This window comes from Pseudorca crassidens, chromosome 4, assembly GCF_039906515.1.
Source record: "Pseudorca crassidens isolate mPseCra1 chromosome 4, mPseCra1.hap1, whole genome shotgun sequence".
NCBI lineage: Eukaryota > Metazoa > Chordata > Mammalia > Artiodactyla > Delphinidae > Pseudorca > Pseudorca crassidens.
The window spans coordinates 107,067,594-107,091,762 of record NC_090299.1 but is presented as its reverse complement, the minus strand read 5'-3'; the positions used below and the strand labels follow the sequence as shown (position 1 = coordinate 107,091,762).

Sequence of the window (24,169 nt, the reverse complement as noted above, 5' to 3'; positions counted from 1 at the left end):
TACAATTTTCTGACGGATTAGGTAAGAAATACGCAAATTACTAGAATTTGTAATTCAAGTAAACTGATCACTAGAATATCATTAGTAGAAATAAGCCATAAAATAATTGGCTAAAATTACACAAAATCAAATTTATTATTCCTGGCAGCATTTATATTAGTTGGTTGAGCAGTCTTAAAAATATTACTTGTTAAGTAAGCCAACTTTTAAACTTTATGTTATTAAGATAAGCCATGGACTCATTTTCATTTTTTAATCGAAAAAAATCAGTGTTGCAATATTATTACTTTTTAATAATTATTTTTCACATAGAAAACAGTTATCCAGTTCTCGGTTTGAAGCTTGATGAGCACCTATGCTTCTCTGTACTACCATATCAGTAAAACAAGTTTTTAAAGTCTTCTTATTTTTTTACTTCTTAATTACTTGTTATTTTATCACACATTTGTCTAAAACAAAACATTTCAAACTACTGTAATTTTTATTTTGTTTTCTTTTAATAAATGTTAACATTTGTCCCAACCCATATGACAGACTGAGAAAATCATGAAGCAAATTTTTGAGGTAAGGAGAACACAAATACAGTGCACAGTAGCTCTGATGTAGGCTACACCCATCAGAAATTTTGTGTCATAAATTTTACACATACATGTAAATATTGCACTTTAAAAAATATCAGTACCAAGGATACCAAAAACTGTTTAAAATGTCTTCAGTCGTTTTACCGTAAAGCAGTTCACAAATTTATGTTATCACAACCATTGTCCATAAATTCAATAAAAACAGAATATTCAACAACAAAATTCTCTACTTTCATCCAATTTTAAGGTTAAATAAAATTGAATTGAGTTCAATCTTTCAATTATTTGTTTAATATTAAAATGTAACTTGTTTTATAAAGACACATACTTCAGCTTGGCTTCAGCTTGTGGTTGCATGAACAATTCAGGGCTTCATAAAATATTCTCTAGTTATATCCAGTTTACCCTCTAAGATGATTCTAAAATTGACTCTGAAGGAAACTTTGAACAATTTTAATTTGGTCCTGTGATTGGGTTCTCCATTCTACCTACTTAAGACATCTCTGTTTGAAGTTGCAAAATAGACTGATGATTTTCTTTCAAATGTGTAAGATAGTTTTTAAATATACTTTAACACTGATGATTTCACGCTTTATATCTTGGTGGTTTCTCATCAATGAAACACCACTATTTTGGATCACTTGCAGCTTCACAACAATAAAACTGATCTTTAATTAAGCATCTAAGTATCTCTGAAAATTTGTAGATCTGCTGCTCCTGTTTGCCACTACTGGTCCACTATGTGTGGTTGAGAGCCTGCTCTCAACTGCTTTACTTTCAAGTTCAGTTCAGGGGACCTAAAGGACAATTACTTTATTTCAACACGCTTCATGATTTTAGGTTGTTCTGAATTTATCTCACCATGAACATTTTCTCTATAAGCATATGAGTAAGATTTCTTATTTTAAGTAAATGAAGAACAATATTTTTAAAAAATGGAATTTTCAATTATTTGTGTTATTTGGGAACTTATTGCAGAACAATGGAGCTGTGTATATAGAATAGGAGAATAGCTCAACTCTGACGGTGAAACTGATTTATGGAAGCCAGTGGTTTATGTAATCGAAAGAGTTAAATTTCCACGAATTTATGAAGTTATAAACTAATTTTTCAGAAAAGCTCTCTGTGCAGGACTCCTGAATACATCTAGGAAACACACTTTCCAGCATAGCCATATGGGTTACTGGCTGTAATGTTAAAATCCAGATCCTCCCAAGCTTTAAAAAAATGTCATATTTTTCTTTCTCTCTCTGCATGCACAAATTTTTGTCTTTGAACTTTCATTTCTTAAAGAATGAGTTGGTACTGTATGGAAAAGTGAGACAACATAATGTCTTATAAAAACTCTAAAGGAGAAAAAATTCAGAACTTTCTACTTTAATCTTGGAGTAAATTTCATAGTTTAGGAAGATGGTCAATAATGCTTAAGCTAGCAATGACATGTATTGATTAGCTTTATTTTAAAAAGTCTAGGGACAGAGTTGGAACTCCAAACATGGCTAAAATCAGGGCCTCAAAAACTGTCATCAGGAGTTAGAATCTCTTCCATGCTTCTCATTTTTTTCTCTCTGTTGTAATTTCATTCTCAGGCAGGCTATTGTCTTGTGGTGGCATTGATGACCTTTAGAAAAATCTAAGATTTCATTGTGCTAATTTAGCAAGGCAATCTGAAAAAGAGAACTTTTCCTCCCAGACAATTCCCATAAAAATCCCAGGGCTGATTTTTATTGGTCTGGATTAGATAGCATGCCTGCCTCTCAATTAATAGCTAGTATTGGATGATGGAATGCTCTGATTGCCCCTGGGGTCAGAGGTGAGGTAAGTACACCTAAACCAGGTACAATGAAGGTGAAGGAGGATGATATTCCAAAGCAAAAGTGAGGTGCTATTTTCAGAAGGGGCGTGGATGCTGGCAAGGCAAACAAATGAATTGTTACTGCATTTTACTACATACCATATATTTCCCTAGCCATGCAAACACAAACTGTCTGAAGGATAAATCAATTTTGATCAGGTGTGAGAAGCACCTGAATGTGTGCTCACTCAGAGAAGGCTCCTTAGTCCCTCAAGCAAATGGACTTCAATCTATCCAAGGCACCAATCTGTAGACACACGTTTTTGTCCAGTCCACCTAGACAGGCCTGAACCCTGATGGTAACATGTGTTAGGCTCAAGCTGGGAACCGTAGTATATACCAAGTTTGACTCATCTTTTTTATTGACTTCTTTTTGCTTAATGGCCCATTTTTTCTATTAAATGCTTTGTTAATTCCTAAGTAAGTTCTTGCCGCTCAAAGGTCTGCAGTTTGGCATAATTTATTGCCTAATATAAACTGCTGAAGGAAGCCAAATTTTTTTTCTGCTGCACCACTTAAAGACTTTTGACCCTCAGAGAGTAAAAATAAGAGGAAGGGAATAAATCATGATGAAAGAAAGAAGAATTGGGACTCTTCACATTAGACGGTAAGTCGATAATATTTGGAAGAAATCCATCTTAGAGTGATTATGATTTAAGAAGGAAAATATAATCATGAGGTTTTCTGTCCATTTATAGTTTGATAAAGAAAAGAACAAACACGATGATAACAAGTCTGCCTGAGAGAACTCGAAAGCCCAGTATCGTGGGTCCTTGGAAATATGTCCTTGACACCCCTGTTAAAATTTAGACTGAGAAATAAGGGTCGTCATAACCCCCAGCCCTCAAGGTCTTGAGTGTCTAATATAATCAGAATACTTCAAGTGCCTAATAATAATAATTAAGGTTTAGGTTGAGATACAAAGGTCATGATCATTTCAAGACACAGTCAGTTTTATTTGAATGCTTGTTTTGAAAATGTGCATTTATTCCAACATAAAGGAACAGTTTGAGCATAATAAGAATTCTGTGTTTGCTTACACATGATTTCACTCGAGAGAAGCACTAGATGAATGCACAAAGCTGTTGATCTGAGCTTAGTAGACTACACCAAACACACACACATGCCCAAATCGCAAATGTGTGCCAGCTACATTGATTCAGGTTGGTGTTAAGAGCATCTGCTGTTACAACTTTCTATCCAGTTTCTATAATCCTTCCCCTATCATTTCACAAGCAAACTTCAGGTGTTTTTTGAGATAATGTACCCTACATACTGAACTATTTACATATTTAATTATTTCTTTGTGTATCTTTAATCATTTAAAATGTACAATAAGACTATGCTACTGTTTATATTGAAGTATAATTAACTTACAATATTATATTGGCTTCAGGTGTGCAACACAGTGATTTGATATTTTTGTACATTATGAGATGATCACTGTGATAAGTCTACTTACCATTTGTCACCATAAAAAGTAATTACAATATTATTAACTATATTCCCTATGCGCATTACATCTCTGTGACATTTATTTTGTAACTGGAGGTTTGTACCTCTTAGTTCCCTTCCCCCCCACAATGCCCATTCCCCCACCCACCTCCCCTCTGGAAACCACTCATTTGTTCTCTGTATCTATCAGTCTGTTTCTGTTTTGTTGTTTGTTGATTTCTTTTGTTTTTAAGATTCCACATAAAAGTGAAATCATATGGTGTTTGTCTTTCTCTATCTGACTTATTTCACTTAGCATAATACCCTCTAGGTCTATTCATGTTGTCACAGATGACAAAATTTCATTCTTATTTATGGCTGAGTAATATTCCATTGTATGTGTGTGTGTGTGTGTGTGTATATATATATATACCACATCTTCTTTATCCATTCATCTATCCATGATCACTTAGGTTACTTCTATATCTTGGCTCTTATACATAATGCTGCAGTGAACATCAGAGTTCATATATGATTTCCAATTAGTGTTTTCATTTTCTTTGGATAAATACCCAGAAGTGGAATTTCTGGATCATATCGTAGTTCTACTGTAAAATTTTGAGGAACCTCTGTACTGTTTTCAATAGTGGCTGCACCAATTTACATTCCCACCCACAGTGCACAAGGGTACCCTTTTCTCCACTTCCTCACCAACACTTGTTATTTGTTTTCTTTTTGATGGTAGCTATTCTGACAGGTGTGAGGTGATATCTCATTGTGGTTTTGATTTGCTTTTCCCTGAAGATTAATGATGTTGAGCATCTTTTCATGTGCCTGTTTGACCATCTGTGTGTCTTCTTTGGAAAAATGCCTATTTAGATCCTCTGCCCATTTTTAATCTAATTCTTTTTCTTTTTGCTATTGAGTTGTATGTGTTCTTTATATATGTTGGATATCAGACATATCATTTGCGAGTATCTTCTCCCATTCAGTAGATTACCTTTTCGTTTTGTTAATGGTTTCCTTCCCTTTTAGTTTGATGTAGTCCCATTTGTTTATTTTTTCTTTTGTTGCTTTGCCTGAAGAGACAGATACAAAAAAAAAAAATACTGCCAAGATTGATGTCAAAGAGTGCCTATATTTTCTTCTAGGAGTTTTATGATTTTAGGTCTTACATTAAAGCATTTAATCCAGTTTTAGTTTATTTTTGTTTATGGTGTAAGAAAAATTATTTCATTCTTTTTCAGGTAATGGTCTAATTTTCTCAACACCATTTATTGAAGAGACTGTCTTTTCCCCATAGTGTACTCTTGCCTCCTTTGTCATAGATTAACTGACCACATAAATGTGGGTTTATTTCTGGGTGCTCTATTCTGTTCCACTGATCTATGTGTCTGTTTTTGTGCCAGTACTATACTATTTTGATCACTATAGCTTTGTAGTATAGTTTGAAACCAGAGAATGTGATGCTTCAAGTCTTATTCTTCTTTCTCAAGAACACTTTGGCTATTTGGGGTCTTTTGTGATTCATACAAATTTTAGGATTATTTGTTCTAGTTCTGTGAAAAATGCCGTGGGTATTTTGATAGGGATTGCATTGAATCTGTAAATTGCTTTGGGTAGTATGGACATTTTAACCATAATTCTTCCAACCAATGAGCAAAAAATATCTTTCTATTTGTTTGTATCTTATTCAATTTTTTTTCATTAGTGTCTTATAGTTTTCAGAGTACAAGTCTTTCAACTCCTTGGTTAAATTTCTTCCTAGGTATTTTGTTCTCCTTGAGGCAATTGTAAGTAGGATTGTTTTCCTAATTTCTCTTTCTGATAGTTTGTTATTAATGTATAGAAATGCAACAGATTTCTTCATATTAATTTTGTATCCTACAACTTTAATGAATTCATTTATTATTGTTAATTGTTTTTTGGTGGAGTTTTTAGGTTTTCTATATAGAATATCATGCCATCTGCAAATAGTGACAGTTTTACTTCTTCCCTTCCATTTCAGATGGATTTATTTCGTTTTCTTGTCTGATTGTTATGGCTAGGAAATCCAGTACCACGTGAATAAAAGTGGTGAGAGTGGGCATCCTTGTCTTGTTCCTGATCTCAGAGGAAAAGGTTTCAGCATTTCACCATTGCGTATGATGTTACTTGTGGGCTTGTCATATACAGTCTTTATTATGTTTAGTTGTGTTCCCTCTACACCAACTTTGTTGAGAGTTTTTATCACATCTTGATGTTGACTTTCGTCAAATGCTTTTTCTGCATCTATGGACATAATCATATGATTTTATCCTTTGTTTTGTTAATGTGGTGTTTCACAATAACTGATATGCAGATATTAAATCATCCTTGCATCCCTGGAATAAATTCCACTTGATCATGGTGTATGATCCTTTTTATATATTGTTGAATTCGGTTTGCTGATATTTTGTTGAGGGTTTTTGCATCTATGTTCACCAGGGATATTGGCCTGTAATTTTTCTTTTGAATTTTATTTACTTATTTTTTATACAGCAGGTTCTTATTAATTATCTATTTTATATATATTAGTGTATATATGTCAATCCCAATCTCCCAATTCATCCCACCACCACCACCCTGCCAGCCTGTAATGTTCTTTCTTTCTCTTTTTCTTTCTTTTTCTTTCCTCCTTTCTTTCTTTCCTCCTTTCTTTCCTCCTTTCTTTCTTTCTTTCTTTCTTTCTTTCTTTCTTTCTTTCTTTCTTTCTTTCTTTCTTTCTTTCTTTCCTTCCTTCCTTCCTTCCTTCCTTCCTTCCTTCCTTTCTTTCTTTCATCTTTCTTTCTTTCTTCTTTTTTGTGTGTCTTTGATTTTTGTATCAGGGTAATTCTGGCCTCATAGAATGAGTTTGAAAGCACTCCCTCCTCTACAGTTTTTTGGAATAGTTGTAAAAGGGTAGATATTAACTTTTCTTTAAATGTGTGATAGAATTTTCCTGTGAATCGATCTGATCCTAGACTTTTGTTGGGAGGTTTTGATTACTGATTCAGTATCATTACTACTAATCGTCTGTTCATATTTTCTATTTCTTCCTGATTTAATCTTTGAAAACTGTATGTTTCTAGGAATTTATTCATTTCTTCTAGCCTGTCCAATTTGTTGTTGTATAGTTGTTTGTAGTAGTCTCTTGTGATTGTTTATATTTTTGTGGTATAACTTGTAACTTCTCTTTCATTTCTGATTTTATTTGTTTGGGCTCTTTTTTTTTCTTGATGAGTCTGGCTAAAGTCTGGCTAAAAATTTACCAATTTTGTTTATCTTTTCAAAAAACCAGCCCTTAATTTCGTTGATCTTTTCTACTGTTTTTTTATTGTCTCTATTTCTATTATCTTCACTTTGATCTTTATTATTCCATTCCTTATGCTAACTTTGGGCTTTGCTTGTTCTTCATTTTCTAGTTCCTTTAGGTGTAAAGTTAGACTGCTTGTTGGAAAATTTTCTTGTTTCTTGAGTAAACCTGTATTGCTCTGATATTGCCTCTTACAATTGCTTTTGCTGCATCCTGTAGATTTTGCAAAGTTGTATTTCCATTTTCATTTGTCTCAAAGTAGTTTTTAAATTTCTTATTTGGTTTCTTTGTTGACCCATTCGTTGTTTAGTAGCATGTGGTTTAATCTCCATGTGTTTGTGTTTTTTCCAGTTTTTTCTTGTAATTGATTTCTAGTTTCATAATGTTTTGGTTGGAAAAGAAGCTTGATATGATATTAATCTTCTTAAATTTATTGAGATTTATTTTGTGACCTAATGTGATCTATCCTGGAGAATGTTCCATGTGCACTTGAAAAGGAAGTGTATTCTGTAGTTTGGGGATGCAGTGTTCTGTATGCATCTATTAAGCTCGTCTGGTCTAATGTGTCATTTAAGGCCAGTGTTTCCTCATAGATTTTTTTGTCTGGTTTATCTATCCTTTGATGTAAGTGGGGCGTTAAAGTCCTTACTATCATTGCATTACTGTTGATTTTTCCTTTATATCTGTTAATATTTGCTTTATATATTTACATGCTCCTATGTTGGATGCATAATTATTTACAAATGTTACATCCTCTTCTTGGATTGATCCCTTTATGATTATGTAATGCCCTTCTTTGTCTTTTGCTGCAGCTTTTTTTTTTAACTTTATCATATATGAGATTGCTGCCCCCGGCTCTCTTTTTGTTTTAATTTGCATGGAATATCTTTTTTTATCCCTTAACTTTAAGTCTGTGTGTATTTAGATCTTGTAGGCAGCATATAGATAGGTCTTGTTTTTTTATACATTCAGCCACTCTAAGATTTTTGATTGGAGAATTTAGTACATTTATATTTAAAGTGATCATTAATAGGTATGTTCTTATTGCCATTTTGTTAACTGCTTTCTGTTTTATAGTTTTTCTCTATTCCTTCTTCTTCTCTTTGTCTCTTCCCTTGTGGCTTGATGATTTTCTTTAGTGTTTCTTTTTTTTAATGCGTCACTGACAAAGTTTTTGAGTATTATACCCTTAGCCTTAGTTATCTCATAAGACTTGTGGTTTTTATTGCTTAAATTTGCAGTGTGATAACTTTTTTAGGAAGGCATATGTCACGTTATAAAAAAGAAAACTGTGACTGTATTAAGTATCGATAAGAATTTCAACAGGAGTTTCAAATGTTTAATAATTGTAAGTAAAATTTATTGAATGAGTACTGTGTTCTAAATATTTTACATACTTAGCTATCAAATTTAACTTAATCCTAAAATGACCATATGGGTTAGATGTAATTATTATCCCCATTTTATAAGGGAGGCAACTGAGATTTAGAGGGGTTAAATAATTTATTCTCCATCGCATAGCTAACAAACAGTTGGGGCTCAAAACCCAGCCCTCTGAGATTTCAGATCCTGCTTTAGACAGCATTAACCAAGTGACAGCCATGGTCAAAGTACTGTGCCAAGTGAAGTAGGCCTCAGAACTGGACAGCCTTGTGGTAAAATCCAGGTTCCACCACCTACTAGCTGCATATCACTGAACAAGTTACTTAAACTTTCTAAATTTCAGTTTCCTGATCTGAAAAATAATCACAAAATAGCTAATATTCATTAAATACTCACTGTTACCCTCCAAACAGCTCTAGCAGATAAATATTATCCTTTTTCTACATACGACAAAACTCAGGCTTAGAAAAGTTAAGAAACTTGGTCAAGGCAGCACAGCTGGTAGGGGGTGGAGCTGGGATTTAAGCCACAGACTTTTCAACTCCAAAGACTGGTATTTTTAGCTGCTATTCATCACAGTTCCCAATAAAACCTTCCTCCAGGCTGTCTTTGAGGACTGAAAGAGATGCTGTATAGAAGTAACTTAGCACTGTGCCCAGTCTATGGTATGAACTTAATGAAGTCTATTATTATTATTATTATTACCACCACTGGAACTTAGCCAAGAACAAAAATCATTATAACACAAGGCAGAATGTAAGCACTATTTGAGAGGTTAAAGCAAATAATATTCAAGGAGTTCAAAGGAAAGGAGAGATATTTGTAAATAGCATAATTCTTCAAGGAGAAGGCAGGATTTGAAAAAAATTGCATAGGATCTTGACACACAGAGATGGAGGAGGGTAATACATGTGGAGGGAAAAGCAGAGACCCTAACACAGAGATAGGAACTGTGAGGTCTGTTCAGAGAGCAGAGGGCAGCTGGTGGCTGCAGCTGATGGTCTGAGTAGGGAGCCCTTGGAGGGTACATGAGAAAGAGACCACCAGAGCCTCCCTGTGGAAGGCCTCACACTACTGGGAGGGGAGCCTTTGTTAAACATGGTGCGCAACGGGGAATCAGGTTTGTTTTTGAGCAGGGAGTTAACATAAGCAGGATTGAACACTGAGAAAACAAATCTGACAAAGATTGTAGCAGAGAGTGACTGAGGGCATGGGCAGGGCAGAGAGTCTGAGTCATTGGATGCTGCCCCTGCCAGCTTCCAGGTGAGTGTGGGTTCTCCTAAAGAATCTGAGATTCTTTTATGGCTTGAGTGGTTTTCAGTACAACAAGGCCCTCTGCAGGTACTCTGATGACTAGACTCAGAGGAATTTAGATGAGGCAGGATCTTAAAATTAATCCAGTCAAAGAACCATGGAGGCAGACTTTAAGGTCTATAGGAACTCTGAATGGGAAGCATAGTGACAGAAGCAGGCTGCATGTCAAGGGCTCACTCCTTCTGATCAAAGCTATGTAAGAATACAGGGTCAGAGCTCTATCTCCTATTTTTCTAGGACATCCCCTATATCTCCTATTTTTCTAGAATCTAGCAAAGCTGGATTTTTATACTAAAACATCTTGATTTCTAAATATGGGCTTGATTTAAAACAAACATCATGAAAGCCAAAGGAAATATGCCTGTGGACTGGATCTGCCTTTTAGGCTGCACATTTTCAACATAGGACTTTCGACTAGGAAGGGAGTGTGGAGGTCATCTCTAGAGTGTAACTTCTTCACTTAACAGACAAGGATAGCCTGTCCAAAGGGCCCCAGCAAAATTAGACAATCATACAGCCAGACTAGATCACAGGTCCTTGAAGTGTCCATCCATTGCAGATTTTTTTTAATGTTGCTTCCAGTTTTTGCCCCAAGCTGGACCACTACCATTGACTGTTTTTCTCTAAGGTATATATGGCACTAGGGTAGGATTGAGAGTGATGTGTTGGAAGGAGGTTGATGAGATTTTCCTATAGATGTGAAAAACACTCACTCGTCATCTCATTACCAAACTGAACCAAGAGTGTCCCAGTTAGGATAACACTGGTACCAGCAAACCCTTGTCCACAAACAGGGATCAAGTGTTCCCAAATGACCACCTCATTCTCTATGTCCTGAGGATAAACCAGGGTTCATTTACAGTCTAAAGTCTCTCCCCAGACTGTACATTCAACTGTCAACAGGTACTTGACGCTTGTTCTGGCCCCACCCTAAGGAAGATCTGCTGCATATTTTAATAATCTTCAGATGACAGCAGGGAATTTTTGTGGTTGATCCATGACAAAGGTCATTATTTTATATATTTTAAAGAAAAGAACTTTTTTTCATTTGTATACAAATCTCTTGGGTGTATCTCCAAGCTCATCAAGAAACCAACCCCCAACACTAGTATTTCTCATAAAATATTGGGAAGCATTATCATCTAGGGTTTAGATGAGGGACTTTGGCATTAGATCTATCTGGTTCATGTCTAGGCTCTGCCACTTAAAGGCTATGTGACCTTGAAAAAGTGAATTGCCTTCTCTAAGCCTCAATTACATATAGGTGTGGATTAATTAAAACAAAGCTAGGGCTTCCCTGGTGGTGCAGTGGTTGGGAGTCCGCCTGCCGATGCAGGGGACGCGGGTTCGTGCCCCGGTCCGGGAGGATCCCACATGCCGCGGAGCGGCTGGGCCCGTGAGCCATGGCCGCTGGGCCTGCGCGTCTGGAGTCTGTGCTCCGCGGTGGGAGAGGCCACAACGGTGAGAGGCCAGCGTACCGCAAAAAAAAAAAAAAAAACCAAAGCTAACAATGCTTTTCAAATATTATAAGTGTTTATAAATGATAGACATATTACACTATTACTTTAACTTGCTTTGTGAAGGGACTTAATATTGAATCAATATTTTTGTGCAATTAAAAAAATCTGTATATGCCATTTTTTTCCAGAAAGATGGGAAGCCTAATTAACACTCTCTTAACACTGCTAGTTTGATACCTGCTTGCTTATGGTCTTAACGGAATTTCAATCTAATATTATCTGAGACATAAAAATTACCAATATTATCTGAGACATAAAAATTACCAAGAAAGGCCATGAAGTATAGAGATAAGACCCGATTAAACAATTGAAGTCTTCTTGTTACCATATCATCACATTCCTAATCTTTAGGAGATGCTTCTCTGGAAGCTGTGGGTGTTGTCCACAATCTATAACAGCCCTCGTGTTCAGTTTTGGCAGAGGAGTGAAATGTCCAGATGGGACACATTTATTCATGTGGGTATTCTCAAGGAGTCTAGCCTTTGAATTCTTAGGATATTGACTACTTAGGCCCTTGCACTCTGAGTTGTGCATTCATTGAACATCTCACAGAAATTTGGAGCTGAAGTTGGAAGATATGCTTCTGAATATGCTACTGACTAGAGCTGTGCCAAAAGGTTGGACAGAAATGTGGACTCATGCAGATTAGCAGCGCCAGGCTCACAAATTAAATTTCAACACTTCCAGCTCATCTTGGCAACTGCTAATATCCTGATGTCATGCAATCATGATGTAAGCCAGAAAGAGTGGTATTTTGCAACAGAGAGATTCTGGTAACCCTTCCCATGAGTATGAGTTGTAGGATATCAATATTTATATCATACCATAGAATGTGTTACAGTTTGTAAGACAGAGAAGTTAAATTGTTTACTCATGTCCTCTGTGGCAAATCATCCTATGTTCAACATCAAAAGGTTAAATTAGTCAAACTTTTTTTTTCAATTACGTGTAATGAATAGAAATCTTCTTGACATCATCAAAATAGATGTTTCATAATTAAGGGTTGTACTGTGCCAGGAAACACTAAAAGATGGAATGTGTTATGATTTCATCTACTTTCCAACATTATAAAAACATAATTATACAAAAAAGTAATTTGGAGAAAGAAGATACAATAACAAGCAGTTATAATTCCCTTTTTGTAAATTTACTCACTCAAGCACGACTGAAGTTATAGTGTTTGCTCCCACAGCCATTATGCTCCAAAAGGCTAACTAATGACTCACTCATGAATATCGATGACCTAAGAATGTGTTCTCAAGAACTGAAGGGCAGAAACAGGAAGGAGACAAAATGGGAAATAAAAGAAATTGATGAACCCCTTGGCCCGTTTGATTTAGTCAAAGATGCCAGAAACATGTTCTCATTTCTTTCCTAAATGACCCACCTCACCTAATAGCTGAAAATGTAGTTCTGATGCCAGGGCTTCACTGGTAGGCTTTTTTCAGGGTCTTATTGCATATAGGAAAAAATAGAAAATGACAAATTTGCAGAACATCTTATACTTATGCATTTTCCTACTTAAGGCCTGCTTACATGTGTAAATATTACCATAGGAATGCCAGGGATTCCTTCCCGGAAAATGAACTCTAGGAGTTTATCACAAGATTCTTTTGTATGACGGACCATAAACAGATAGCTTCTCGTTAGCTACACTGTAAATTTCCGTATACTTAGGGACTTCCCTGGTGGCGCAGTGGTTAAGAATTTACCTGCCAATGCAGGGGACACCGGTTCGAGCCCTGGCCCAGGAAGATCCCACATGCCGTGGATCAACTAAGCCCCTGAGCCACAAGTACTGAGCCTGCAGTCTAGAGCCCACGAGCCACAACTACTGAGCCCATGTGCCACAACTACTGAAGCCTGCACACCTAGAGCCTGTGCTCTGCAACAAGAGAAGCCACTGCAATGAGAAGCCTGTGCACCTCAATGAAGAGTAGCCCCTGCTCGCTGCAACTGGAGAAAGCCCGTGGGCAGCAACGAAGACCCAACACAGCCAAAAATAAATAAATAAATTTATAAAAATAAATAGATAAATAAATAAATTTCCATATATGTGGTCTCACTGGGTGGATTTTATAATGTTAATGTATACTCTTCCACAGGTGAAAAAAATTGAATTTCTATTGGTTTTATGTTTTGGTTTGGCATTCTGGGAATTTTAATTTGTTGATTAATATCAATTCAATTATGTTTACATTTTAGAAATATTTATAGACAGCAAATGTTATAACTTTTTAGGTTATCACCTCCTCAGACTCTACCCTTACTTCCTCTTCTTTTCATTGGGAGGCAGTCCTTAATTAAGCTTTAGTGTTTCTTCTTGGACTCTACCCAGCTTTTTAACACCTTTTTGAAATGCTCAGGAAAAGCCCAGCTTTCTAGGTGCGGTCACTGGAGTCACTGGGAGGAACCTTCATCTCCCCACTCCTTGGTATGATGTAACCTCTGCATACTTTGAGAGGTCATGCAGAAAGTGCTGACATGCAATTCATCTGCATTAAATTCCTTCTGAAGGAAAAACAAAGCAAGTGAAATGCCTTCTATTCAAAGGAAAGCAGAATGTAGTTTTGTTTAGAAGTGAATGAAAAGTCACAACTTGATATAAGAGAAAGGCTTGCTACTAGGCTACCATTGTAAGAATATTCATGTTTGATCTTTTTTTAACCCATCTCATGATCAAAATTATTTTGCTTATCTACACCACAATAGAAAAAAAGTCCATAGTCTTAGATTGAATCTAAAAGAAAAATGGTAGATATTATTATTTTTAATTTCATGTTTTACTTCCTTTAAAAACAAATTCTTAAATTATTATTTTACAAACCAAATAATAAAATATACACCTAAGATGATATCCAGTGGGGTGAGAGGTGAGATCAGGGACAGAGATGGAGTTGAGAGGTGGAAAATATTCTCTCTTCTGTCACAATCAAATTTTAGAGTTAGAAGGACATTGTACAAACTGATCAAAGCCCAAAGAAATTAAGGGACCTGAACAAGACTATTCGAATTAGGTGGAAGAAATATGATTAGAGAGGAAGGACCCTAATTCTCAAATTGTTATTTCTACCAATATTCCGTTTTCTCTCCCTCCGTGCAAATCTTCTCTCCGGTACCCAGAAATGGTAAAGAAAATGTCCACCCGCTGTTGGCTGGTGAAAAATTCTTATGTCAAGTTCTTCAGTTTCTATTTCAGAGCCAATTGTAGAATTTTATTTGTTAGTAGAATTTTAGAATTTCAGTCCAAATAGATAATCGCCAGGTAATTCCACTAACAATAGGAGAAAGTGATGAACATAAGCATTCGGGGACCAGTGAGTCCAACACAAAATTTTATAATCCATGCAGAAACAAAACCTTTTTGCCTCCTCAGGGCTCAATATCCAGGTAGCTTTCAGTCATCAGAAACTCTTTAGCTTATTCCATATTTCACAGTGTTGTCACAAGTTGGGTATCATTATGTTTGCCTTGGACATTCCATTTCTTTTCTCTAGCTTAGACTTTAATCATAAGTTTGGTTCACTGGAGGTGCCATAATACGAATGTCATCTGAATAGCTGACATCGCATTCTTTTAGACACCATGAAAGCATCATGTTTGGGATTTGGTCCGTAGAGCAGTGGTCCAGAATCCTGGTAGCAAGCATAGTGAAGGATCCAAGCTTGGCATTGCTTTGGCTGGCTGCAAGGTTGATAATTATTCCCATGAAATTTCACATCTGACGTAGTCAGAAGCACAAAACTCAGTCTCTCTGCAGTGAGAACAATAATCACACAACAGCAACAAACCCAGAGTAGGACTGTGAACTTGACCTCTGTCACTGTACCTTGTTTCCTTGGCTCCCGTGGCACTTTAAAAATGGCAAAGCCAAAGGACCAATGTTGAAATTTATTCTCTTGTTTCATCGTGATCCCAACTTTCTAGTCAGCTTAGGAAGTTTTGTTGTTTCACTTGAAAATTTCAGTTTTGGGCCCACTGATTTTCACCAATGACTCATGAAAATTTCTTACAAAGGCCTCATAGTGGTCTTCCTCCGGAACAGACATTGTAAGGTGATTTCAGTTTTAGACACCTGAAACAGAGTATTGGTTTTCATATGAATTTGCTGTTTGTATAGCTTATTGAGGATTATATAAATGCTCTGGTGTAGCAATTGCTCTTGGTATCCCACCCATATCCTCTTTACCCACTGGTATACCCATCCCCCAGCAGTTGTGGGTGTTAGTTAATAAGGCTCACAGTACCATCCTTCTCTAGAAGATTGTCCTCAGCCAAGAGAGGACTTTGCCTGAAGATTCCTAGGAGATTCCAAGCCCCTGCCAGGAGCACTCTGACACCCATGCCTGATGATGCTGGGTACTACAACCAAGATCCCTCACCTTCTTGGGATGGGTCAGCGATGCCAGTCATGTTCTAGGTCTCCCTTTGGAATCAGGCTGAGGATAGACTTCAGCTAAACTACATCTTTGCTTACCTTCTTCCTCTGTTCTAGCTTTCCTACTTCATTACAGATTTCACCTTTGAGCATTCCCTTGACCAGTCATCACTCAGTCAGGAGTCTCTATCTTAGGTTCAGCTTTTAGGGAACCTGATCCCAGACAGCTATCTTGTTAATATTAAAAGGTCTTACTTCCTTTTTTATTTTCTTTCTTGGTCTCTTAGGCAACTGATATAACAGATTTTATATCAATTGATCCACAATTGATATTAACAGATTTTATTCTAAGATGCAATTTTTTTGTTGTTGTTGTTTTTTGTTTTTGCGGTACGCAGGCCTCACTGCTGTGGCCTCTCCCGTTGTGGAGCACAGATTCCGGACACGCAGGCTCAGCGGCCATGGCGCACAGGCTTAGTTGCTCCGCGGCGTGTGGGATCTTCCCGGACCGGGGCACGAACCCGTGTCCCCTGCATCGGCAGGCGGACTCTCAACCACTGCGCCACCAGGGAAGCCCTCTAAGATGCAATTATTAAGCAATTTTTTTTTAATGTTGTATAATAATTTTTGGTCATTTTAAAAATGACAACTTAGTTAATGGAGTGCAGCAAGGGAAATGTATTTATACCTTTTCTTTAATGTATATCACATTATTTCTTGACTTTTCCCTATACATGGATTAAAGGAAAAATTGCCAGTGTGGAAAAGCCAGAAATAATGATTAATAATTAGTGCATGAGTAATTTATACTTAGTGGATCAAATTTATCTTGTTTAGCTTTTAACAGTAGACAGTATCTCCTGAATATACCCTCAACTAATGTCTGGGAAGAAGATGGCCCACATTTATCACACATTTTCATTCATTTAACACTCATGTTTTGATTTGTCCATTCAACAAATAATTACTGAGTGTCTATGGTGTGCCAGACATGGTGTTCGACACTTCATATAGTTGTGCACAAAACACATTAGTCTTTACCCTTGTGGGCCGACTGTCCTACACATTTATAACTTTGATGTAGGCAGACAGAGTTGGGGATGAAGGGAAACTGTAAATTGGAACTATCCTATTGCAACTGTGCGTAAATTTTTACCTCTTGTCTGGGTTTATGAGAAAAGGCATCAAAACAGATATGCAGAAACTTGCCAGATTTACAGCCATATTTTCACTAAAAAATTACATATGTCGGGCTTCCCTGGTGGCGCAGTGGTTGGGGGTCCGCCTGCCGATGCAGGGGACGCGGGTTCGTGCCCCGGTCCGGGAGGATCCCACATGCCGCGGAGCGGCTGGGCCCGTGGGCCATGGCCGCTGAGCCTGCGCGTCCGGAGCCTGTTGCTCCGCGATGGGAGAGGCCACGGCGGTGAGAGGCCCGCGTACTGCAAAAAAAAAAAAAATTACATATGTCAGTGCCTGGTACATTGTAGGGGCTCAGTGAATATTTCTCAAATGAATGAGTATCTAGTGACTTCATAATTTGTATTTTTTTCATACCTCTTTTTTATGTAGCAGTAAAAAATAACAAGAAAACCACTTAATAATAATCCAACGCCAATCCCAATTGCAATGTATTTTTCATAAGGATCCACAGCATATGAAGTTAAGGTCAAGTGCTCACACCTTTCTCCAGTATAACCAGCAAAACACCTTTAAAAAAAGAAAAGAATGTATAATTTTAAAACTCATGATAGAAACACAAATGGCAAATTTCGAAGAATGAAAAAATTTAATAAAAAGTGATTTTAATTAAAGAGGCCAATACCAAATGAAAGCCAATCTATTAAATGTATTGAAGAAGCCATGTATTTTACAATAATCATTTGATTAAGACCCCATATTAATGCAACTTCCCTCACTGGTAGGAGGGAAAGGTAGGACCCTTGCATGAGCTGATCTAGAAAATTGTTAACCTACTCTTTCATAGGAGGATGCTGAGCCAATCAACGATCATAAAAATGGTATCTCAGTTGATCTAGAACTTTATATTCCTGAAGTGTTTTTGCCATAGTCTGTTTCATTTTATCCTATAATCTATCCATAAAAACTTGGAAACTTCTTAGCATGTTGTTAAAAGTTGATTTGGATTCAGTAGTTTTGAGGTACGGTGTGAGCTTCTTCATTTTCAACAAGCTCCCAGGTTATACAGATGCTGCTAATCTAGGAACCATATTTTTGAGTAATGAAAACTAGGTAGGTTAGAAAAAGACCCCTTAGATATTCAAATACAAAGAGAATTGGTGAATCACGTTCAGATCATGTACCTTTTTTACTAGATAAGATGGAGGCGTGGGGAAATGTACTATGTGAAACACCATGTGAAACGAGGCATACCTTCTCCTTCTCCCATCTCTAGGGCTTGGGAAGTTCTTTGCAATTACCTGCAGATGGCTTTCTCCAGCTCATCGTGGAATGCACAAACACCATTGATGCAGTAACTATGGTGGTCTTCCAGGCAAGGATGTGAGACCCTCAACGCTATGGGTCCTTCTGTGTAGCCAGCTAGAAAAAGGAGATACAGTATTAACAGATGAGGTGGGTCACACTTCCACAGTAGATTTGTAACACATATACAGAAAGGCCTTTAATTTTAGGAATATTCTTTGAGTGCTCTGTCATTTGAACTATTGATTGATTCCTTTGACAGGTTATATTTACAAAGGTTGGGTTAATATCATCTAAGACATATTAATGAATTAGGGGCTGGAGGTAGATTGATGATCATTCCATTCTTTGGAAACTATGTAATAAGATATAGATACAAGTTTGCCAAAAGGTGGCAGCATTGATTCTAGTCTTAGCATGCTGTCCTGGGCAAGGCTTTCTAAATATATGCCTGGATACAAATATATGCCTGGAAACAAATGAAATAATACAATTTTTTTCATTCTCCCCTTTACACCTGAGAAGTAAGCACTTAGGAAGATTTGGATTTATGGTTGGGAGATAATGAACTTGATTTCTTTTCATTCCCCAGAGAAGAGTGAGATGAGAATCCCCCCTTCTTCTTATGCAGACTACCTTAAGTAGCTAATGGAAAAGGGATTGTTTTCCCTTGTTATGAAGAGGTATTGTTATGACCTATACAGAAGAGGTATTGTTATGACCTATACATGAAGCCAGAAACAACTTATGGCTCAGGCTTAACATAGCTAAGACAATAACTTCAGATGTTAATTAGAAAATTTACTCAGTTAAGAGGCATTATGAGATTGTGGGAAAAGCCATGGAGTTGGAATTAGAAAACCTGGGTTTTGATTTCTAGCTTTAACACTATGCAAATGACCACACTTGGCGAAACCTTTGTGGTCAAGTGTGCAGAAGCCTCTTTATGGGAAACTTCCCTTTGGGAAGCTGTACTGTGGCAAAATACTTAGATTTCAGGATGCTTATCCTTCATTCCTTGATGTACTAAAGACATATACCTATACTATCCTTGAGGTTTATGCAGTGGGAATGACAAAACAGCATAAATGAGTCCTTTTTAGTATACTTTAATTACTGATTCTTAAAATCTTCTCAAGAAGAATTAGTGGCATTTTATTTTTGTCACTGTTATGAATAAACATATCTCCTCAACCTTAGTTATCATATTATATTCACCTTGCTAAGTAGATTAAGAGAATCATACTTATTTGTTTTCAGGAGAAAAAGATCTAAAAAGGCATACTTATTTATATTGAAAATACTAAATCTTTAGGTACTAAGTCACCAACAACATACTGTTATATAACTTCATTTTGGTTGAGAAGACACAACATTACCTTAAAATTCATATTCATTTTGTTAACTGTGGTATGGTAAATCTAATTTCTCATCTTGATAATTAATTCTAAGGGAGTGGGAATTTCTCATTATAAACTGTGGTAGATTCTTCCTACTTCAAGATTAAATAAGTTCAATTAACCAAGCCTGAACCAGGACTTACTAGAAAATGTGAGAATTGAAAGAAGACATTTCCAAAGAAAGAATATACTAGAGACTCATCTTTCCTCTAAGGAGAAGAATATTAGTTATAACTTCATGAAACTTTCCTGAGATACTGGATTCAGATTTTTAAGTTAAATGAAAAGCAGGGAACTAAAATTCACCCATCAAGAAAGCAAAGAAAAAACTACTGAAGTGATATATTCAATCCCTTTTGTCCATAATTATTACCTGTAACTTGGAGAATTTGACTTGCAGTTCACTATTAGGGAAGAGAAAAGGTGGCGATGGACACACTGTTATGTCACTGAGAGGAAACTGTACTTCTTTAATTCTCTACAGTATTATCTCTCAACAAAGATGTTTCCTCTTTGTTTAAAGGCTCAAGACATGAAGAATTTGGCTAAAAGTTATTCTAAAAGCCTCACTAATTTTATTTTGCAAATTGATATATATGCAAAAACTCAAATGAGCAAAGTATTTTAAGCAAATTTTTTTTTTTTGTGGTACGCGGGCCTCTCACTGTTGTGGCCTCTCCGGTTGCGGAGCACAGGCTCCGGACGCGCAGGCTCAGCGGCCATGGCTCACGGGCCCAGCCGCTCCGCGGCATGTGGGATCTTCCCGGACCGGGGCACGAACCCGTGTCCCCTGCATCGGCAGGCGGACTCTCAACCACTGCGCCACCAGGGAAGCCCCACCAATAATTTTAAATTAAAAAAAATTTGCTTAGGGCTTCTTGGGGCTTGATTCCACATGCCGCGGAGCGGCTGGGCCCGTGAGCCATGGCCGCTGAGCCTGCGCGTCCGGAGCCTGTGCTCCGCAACCGGAGAGGCCACAACAGTGAGAGGCCCGCGTACCACAAAAAAAAAAAAAAAAAAAATTATTGGTGAAATGAAGAATACTTAAATATTACTACCTTTCATATTCAGAAACAAAATATTTAACTTGATCTTCTTTTACTTGCGTGGCTCTGAGAGCAAGATATGGTGTTTCTTTGGTCCTAAGTCACAAAGCCCATCTTCACATCAGGGGGTGGTATGTGATTTGTGTGAGAATCACAACCACCTGATACACAGGTCTTGGCAGGTAAGTTTCCCAAGGTCACCTCTAAGAGTTCAAAGAGTTTGGGAAAATGCTGATGCTCAACAGTGGCCAGAAGCTATTTTAATAACAATAATAAAATATATCATCACCATCAACAACAAAAATTGGATACAAGTGGTTGGGAGGTATAGCATATACTAAAGCAACAACAAAAGCTCCCAATGACAAGAAGAAAGATCTTTCCAAAAATGAGGGAAAGTGGATTAAGGCTTCATCTGGTAGCCATAATTTATTTGGCTGCAAAGCTCACAGTCACAGATCAAACTATAACATCACTCATCAAGAATGCCAAAATAGGGACAAACTGCCTCTGGAAGCACATGGGTTATTGGGAATCCAGCAGGAATCAAGCAGAAAGGGTGGCATGTTTCACATCCAGGACAGTAACTGAAAACAACGTTTTCTCATTTGCTTCACTTCCTCCTTTTAAAAAGAGAATTCTTTGCTGACACATTTACCCGTCACTTCCATTTGACAGCATACTGATAAAAGATCGTCTAATAATAAAATATATATTTAAAAATTTCCAGTGTTGCTTTTATCACAATCCAAATTTCTCTCAAACATTAAAAAAAAAAGTCACTTAAAAAAAAAAGTCACTTGAAATACAAAAGTGTGAAGAAAATACCTTCTGTTTTGTTAATGGTCCAGTCACTTTGCTGGGTTGTGATTGGGGGTGTTACAGTCCTGGCTGCCTCTTCAGTCAATGCTGTCACAGCTGTGTGAAGGGGGGGGAGGGAAGGCATCTTTAGCAGGTGAGCCTCCTTCTACATACCAGCAACAGATCAAAAGTTATTCTATCTAGTCCCACATCTGTTCTATTTTTAATTCATTTACATTTGAAATCCATAACCTGACAAGGGCAGTTTCTTGATAGTTTCTCATGCATATCAATTCCACTCACTACATTATAGTCAGAGAAAGTAGAAACACATTAATTATTAAGAGGACATAAATTTTATAAACTCATAAGATAAATTTTATTACATTTTATAAACTCATTCAATCACAAGGACACTATCATATCATATGTATCAACTACTCTTCAATTGTATAGAACAAACAATATAAAGATCTCAGAAAAGGAGGTGTCAAAATATGTTAAAAGAGGAACATACATTACATAAGAAACTAAATTAATTCACAAATTCCTTGCTTGGATCTTTGTCATGAAGAACAACTGCTAAAAGCCAACTCCTCACTAATTCAGATAAAACAAATCCTATTCACATTTTACAATGACACAAAATTAACACAGCAAAAAGAAATGACCTACCATTGAATAAGATATAGACTGATATTGAAACTCCGAAAGCCATTTCCTGCACTTGTTAACAGTATCTTGCTCTTATCCTCCTAGAATGACGGGTGGAAGGCTTTTATTGAGCTCTCTCGGAGGCTTTCTTGCATTTATATTTCATGAAGCGTCATCTGGCAGTTCTTACCAATCAAAAAAATATGTCTTTCTGGCAGCAGCTTGAAGCCTTGAGGCATTCGTGTACTTGTTTAGGATACCTGTGTTATCTAGCAGTGTGATCAAATTTTCTTTTGAAACACTGGTTTCCTGTTACCTGTGGGCATAATCGTGTCTGTAAACATACTGAAAACAACAAAAAAGAATCTGAATTCAGGAAAAGCCCCCTTGGTGTGAACAGAATTATCCCAGCTACAAAGTTGATAGTGACCTATAAATGATTCCAAGAAAGGGGAGTTTTGATATTTCCAAAGTCGGAAACATCTTAACCTGTTCGTAAAAGAAATATCCCTGAAGCTGCAGTCAGTTACACTACTTTTCAGTACAGATTGGGTTCCACTGCAAATCAAGATATTTTGTAATTTATGGGCAGGAGAGAACAATTAAATGTGTGTAAAAATAAAGGTTTAATATTCCATTTTGGTTTTTGCTACTTAGTTTTACTATTTCAATTTCTGTAAAAATAATTGTTTTTAAGAGCATAAGATTTACATTTATGTCATTCTTCCATTTATTATTTTTCTGAGTAAATGGAATAGGCTACCGAGTTCTAGGAACTACAGTTCTTAAGTATATGCCCTAATGATTAGGCTCTAGAGAGAACCAGTAAAGCACTAAAATAATGATGATGATAATGATAATAATAATAATAATGTCATCTCCATTAAGATAAAATTAAAATATTTATGTTTGGTACACCTAATGAATAGAAAGCTTTTAGTTTAATACAACATTCAAATTTTTCTTACTATTAATCTACTTATGATTATTAAAGTACCACTTTTAAGGCCAAAATATGTAATTATTGCTATTACTTTTTGTGACTATAGGAACTTCCATAAATTTTTCACTTGCCCCAAGTTATTATAAATAATTTATAAATATGTTTTGCTGAAGTATTGCAACTTTCGACCAGTAATTTCAATTGCTAATATTTTCTGTACCTTAAAAACCTGTTTAAGTCAAGATAGGTTGTCATTTGCATCATGTCCACCCAGAAAATTCAGTTTACCGGAAAGGATCCCTTTCACTATTCAAATATGAAGTTGGCTTTAGAAATCACACAAGAATGAGCTTGTTGAACTCATTATACCTTGGGCAATCACTTGCCACAGAGTCATCCTTTAAAGTTAAAAGACTATCCTTGGCTTCCTTTAAATGTGCCTACAGTTCATATTCCTACTTTCGTAGAGTTTTAAACAACTATTTATTATTAAGACAAATTCTGGATACTGTTTTTCCCAAGCAAATCATATTTGAATTATAAGTCAAATAATCATCTCTGTATCACTGGTAAGAATTTAAGGAAAAATCATTTACAAAGGATTAGATAAACCACAGCCAACTGCAGTTTCAGGAGGAAGATGCTAGGTCTAATGTTAAATATGTTTATTTCTAAGACTGGGACATAGTACCACGACCATCTTTATAGTGACTGTTAACTGGCACTCGACAGTGCTTTGCATTTTGCAGAAGGTTTTCATACATATCTCAATTCTGTCTTCAGTAATCCCGGCCCCAACAAATCCAGTGCCTAATATATAGTGTAGAGTATACTCAATCAATCTGTCTTGAGTGAATAAAGAAATAAACAACAGGCCTTATTTTTATTTCCATATGACAAATAAAGAATGAAGACTCAAAAGAATTAAGTGACTTGCCAGAGGACACACCCTAGAGTCAGGACTTGAGCCCATGTTCAGATTCCAGATCATACGCCCTCTCCAGTTCCCCAGCTGTGTCCTCTGGTAGGAGTCAGTATACTGACCTTAGAGAAATTCAGATTATCTCCTAAGATCAAGATTTTAGTAAATTACCTTACCATAAGA

General features: G+C 36.5%; 1 protein-coding gene and 1 long non-coding RNA gene across 4 annotated transcripts in view; one reads left to right on the top strand and one right to left on the bottom strand.

Moving 5' to 3' along the window:
• The window catches only part of LOC137223822 (uncharacterized), a 99,611-nt gene that overhangs the window by 39,111 nt on the left and 36,331 nt on the right, over positions 1–24,169 (top strand). For both annotated transcript variants that reach the window (XR_010943080.1, XR_010943079.1), the window contains one exon: positions 18,192–18,370. This is a non-coding gene — a long non-coding RNA (uncharacterized lncRNA). The remainder of the gene's footprint in view (positions 1–18,191; positions 18,371–24,169) is intronic.
• Positions 14,049–22,276, bottom strand: EPGN (epithelial mitogen). Of its 2 annotated transcripts, XM_067736293.1 has the most exons (6): positions 22,143–22,276; positions 21,495–21,584; positions 18,217–18,337; positions 17,333–17,485; positions 17,022–17,217; positions 14,049–15,475 (listed from the first exon to the last, which is right to left on the bottom strand). In XM_067736293.1, exons 1-6 carry the CDS (start codon positions 22,183–22,185, stop codon positions 15,410–15,412), a joined length of 669 nt encoding a protein of 222 aa, XP_067592394.1. In that variant the 5' UTR covers positions 22,186–22,276; the 3' UTR covers positions 14,049–15,409. The 2 variants fall into 2 exon arrangements, with proteins under 2 accessions (XP_067592394.1, XP_067592393.1); XM_067736292.1 differs by lacking the exon at positions 17,022–17,217 and having other exon boundaries at positions 14,057–15,475.

Coding starts and splice junctions, on each gene's coding strand:
- EPGN (XM_067736293.1), bottom strand. CDS start 22,185: ATGGCTTTCGGAGTTTCAATATCAGTCTATATCTTATTCAATG. Junction 21,585..22,142: donor AGTCTATATCTTATTCAATG/GTAGGTCATTTC, acceptor CCCTTCACACAG/CTGTGACAGCATTGACTGAA. Junction 15,476..17,021: donor ACCAGGGAAGCCCGACATAT/GTAATTTTTTAG, acceptor ACTCTGTTTCAG/GTGTCTAAAACTGAAATCAC.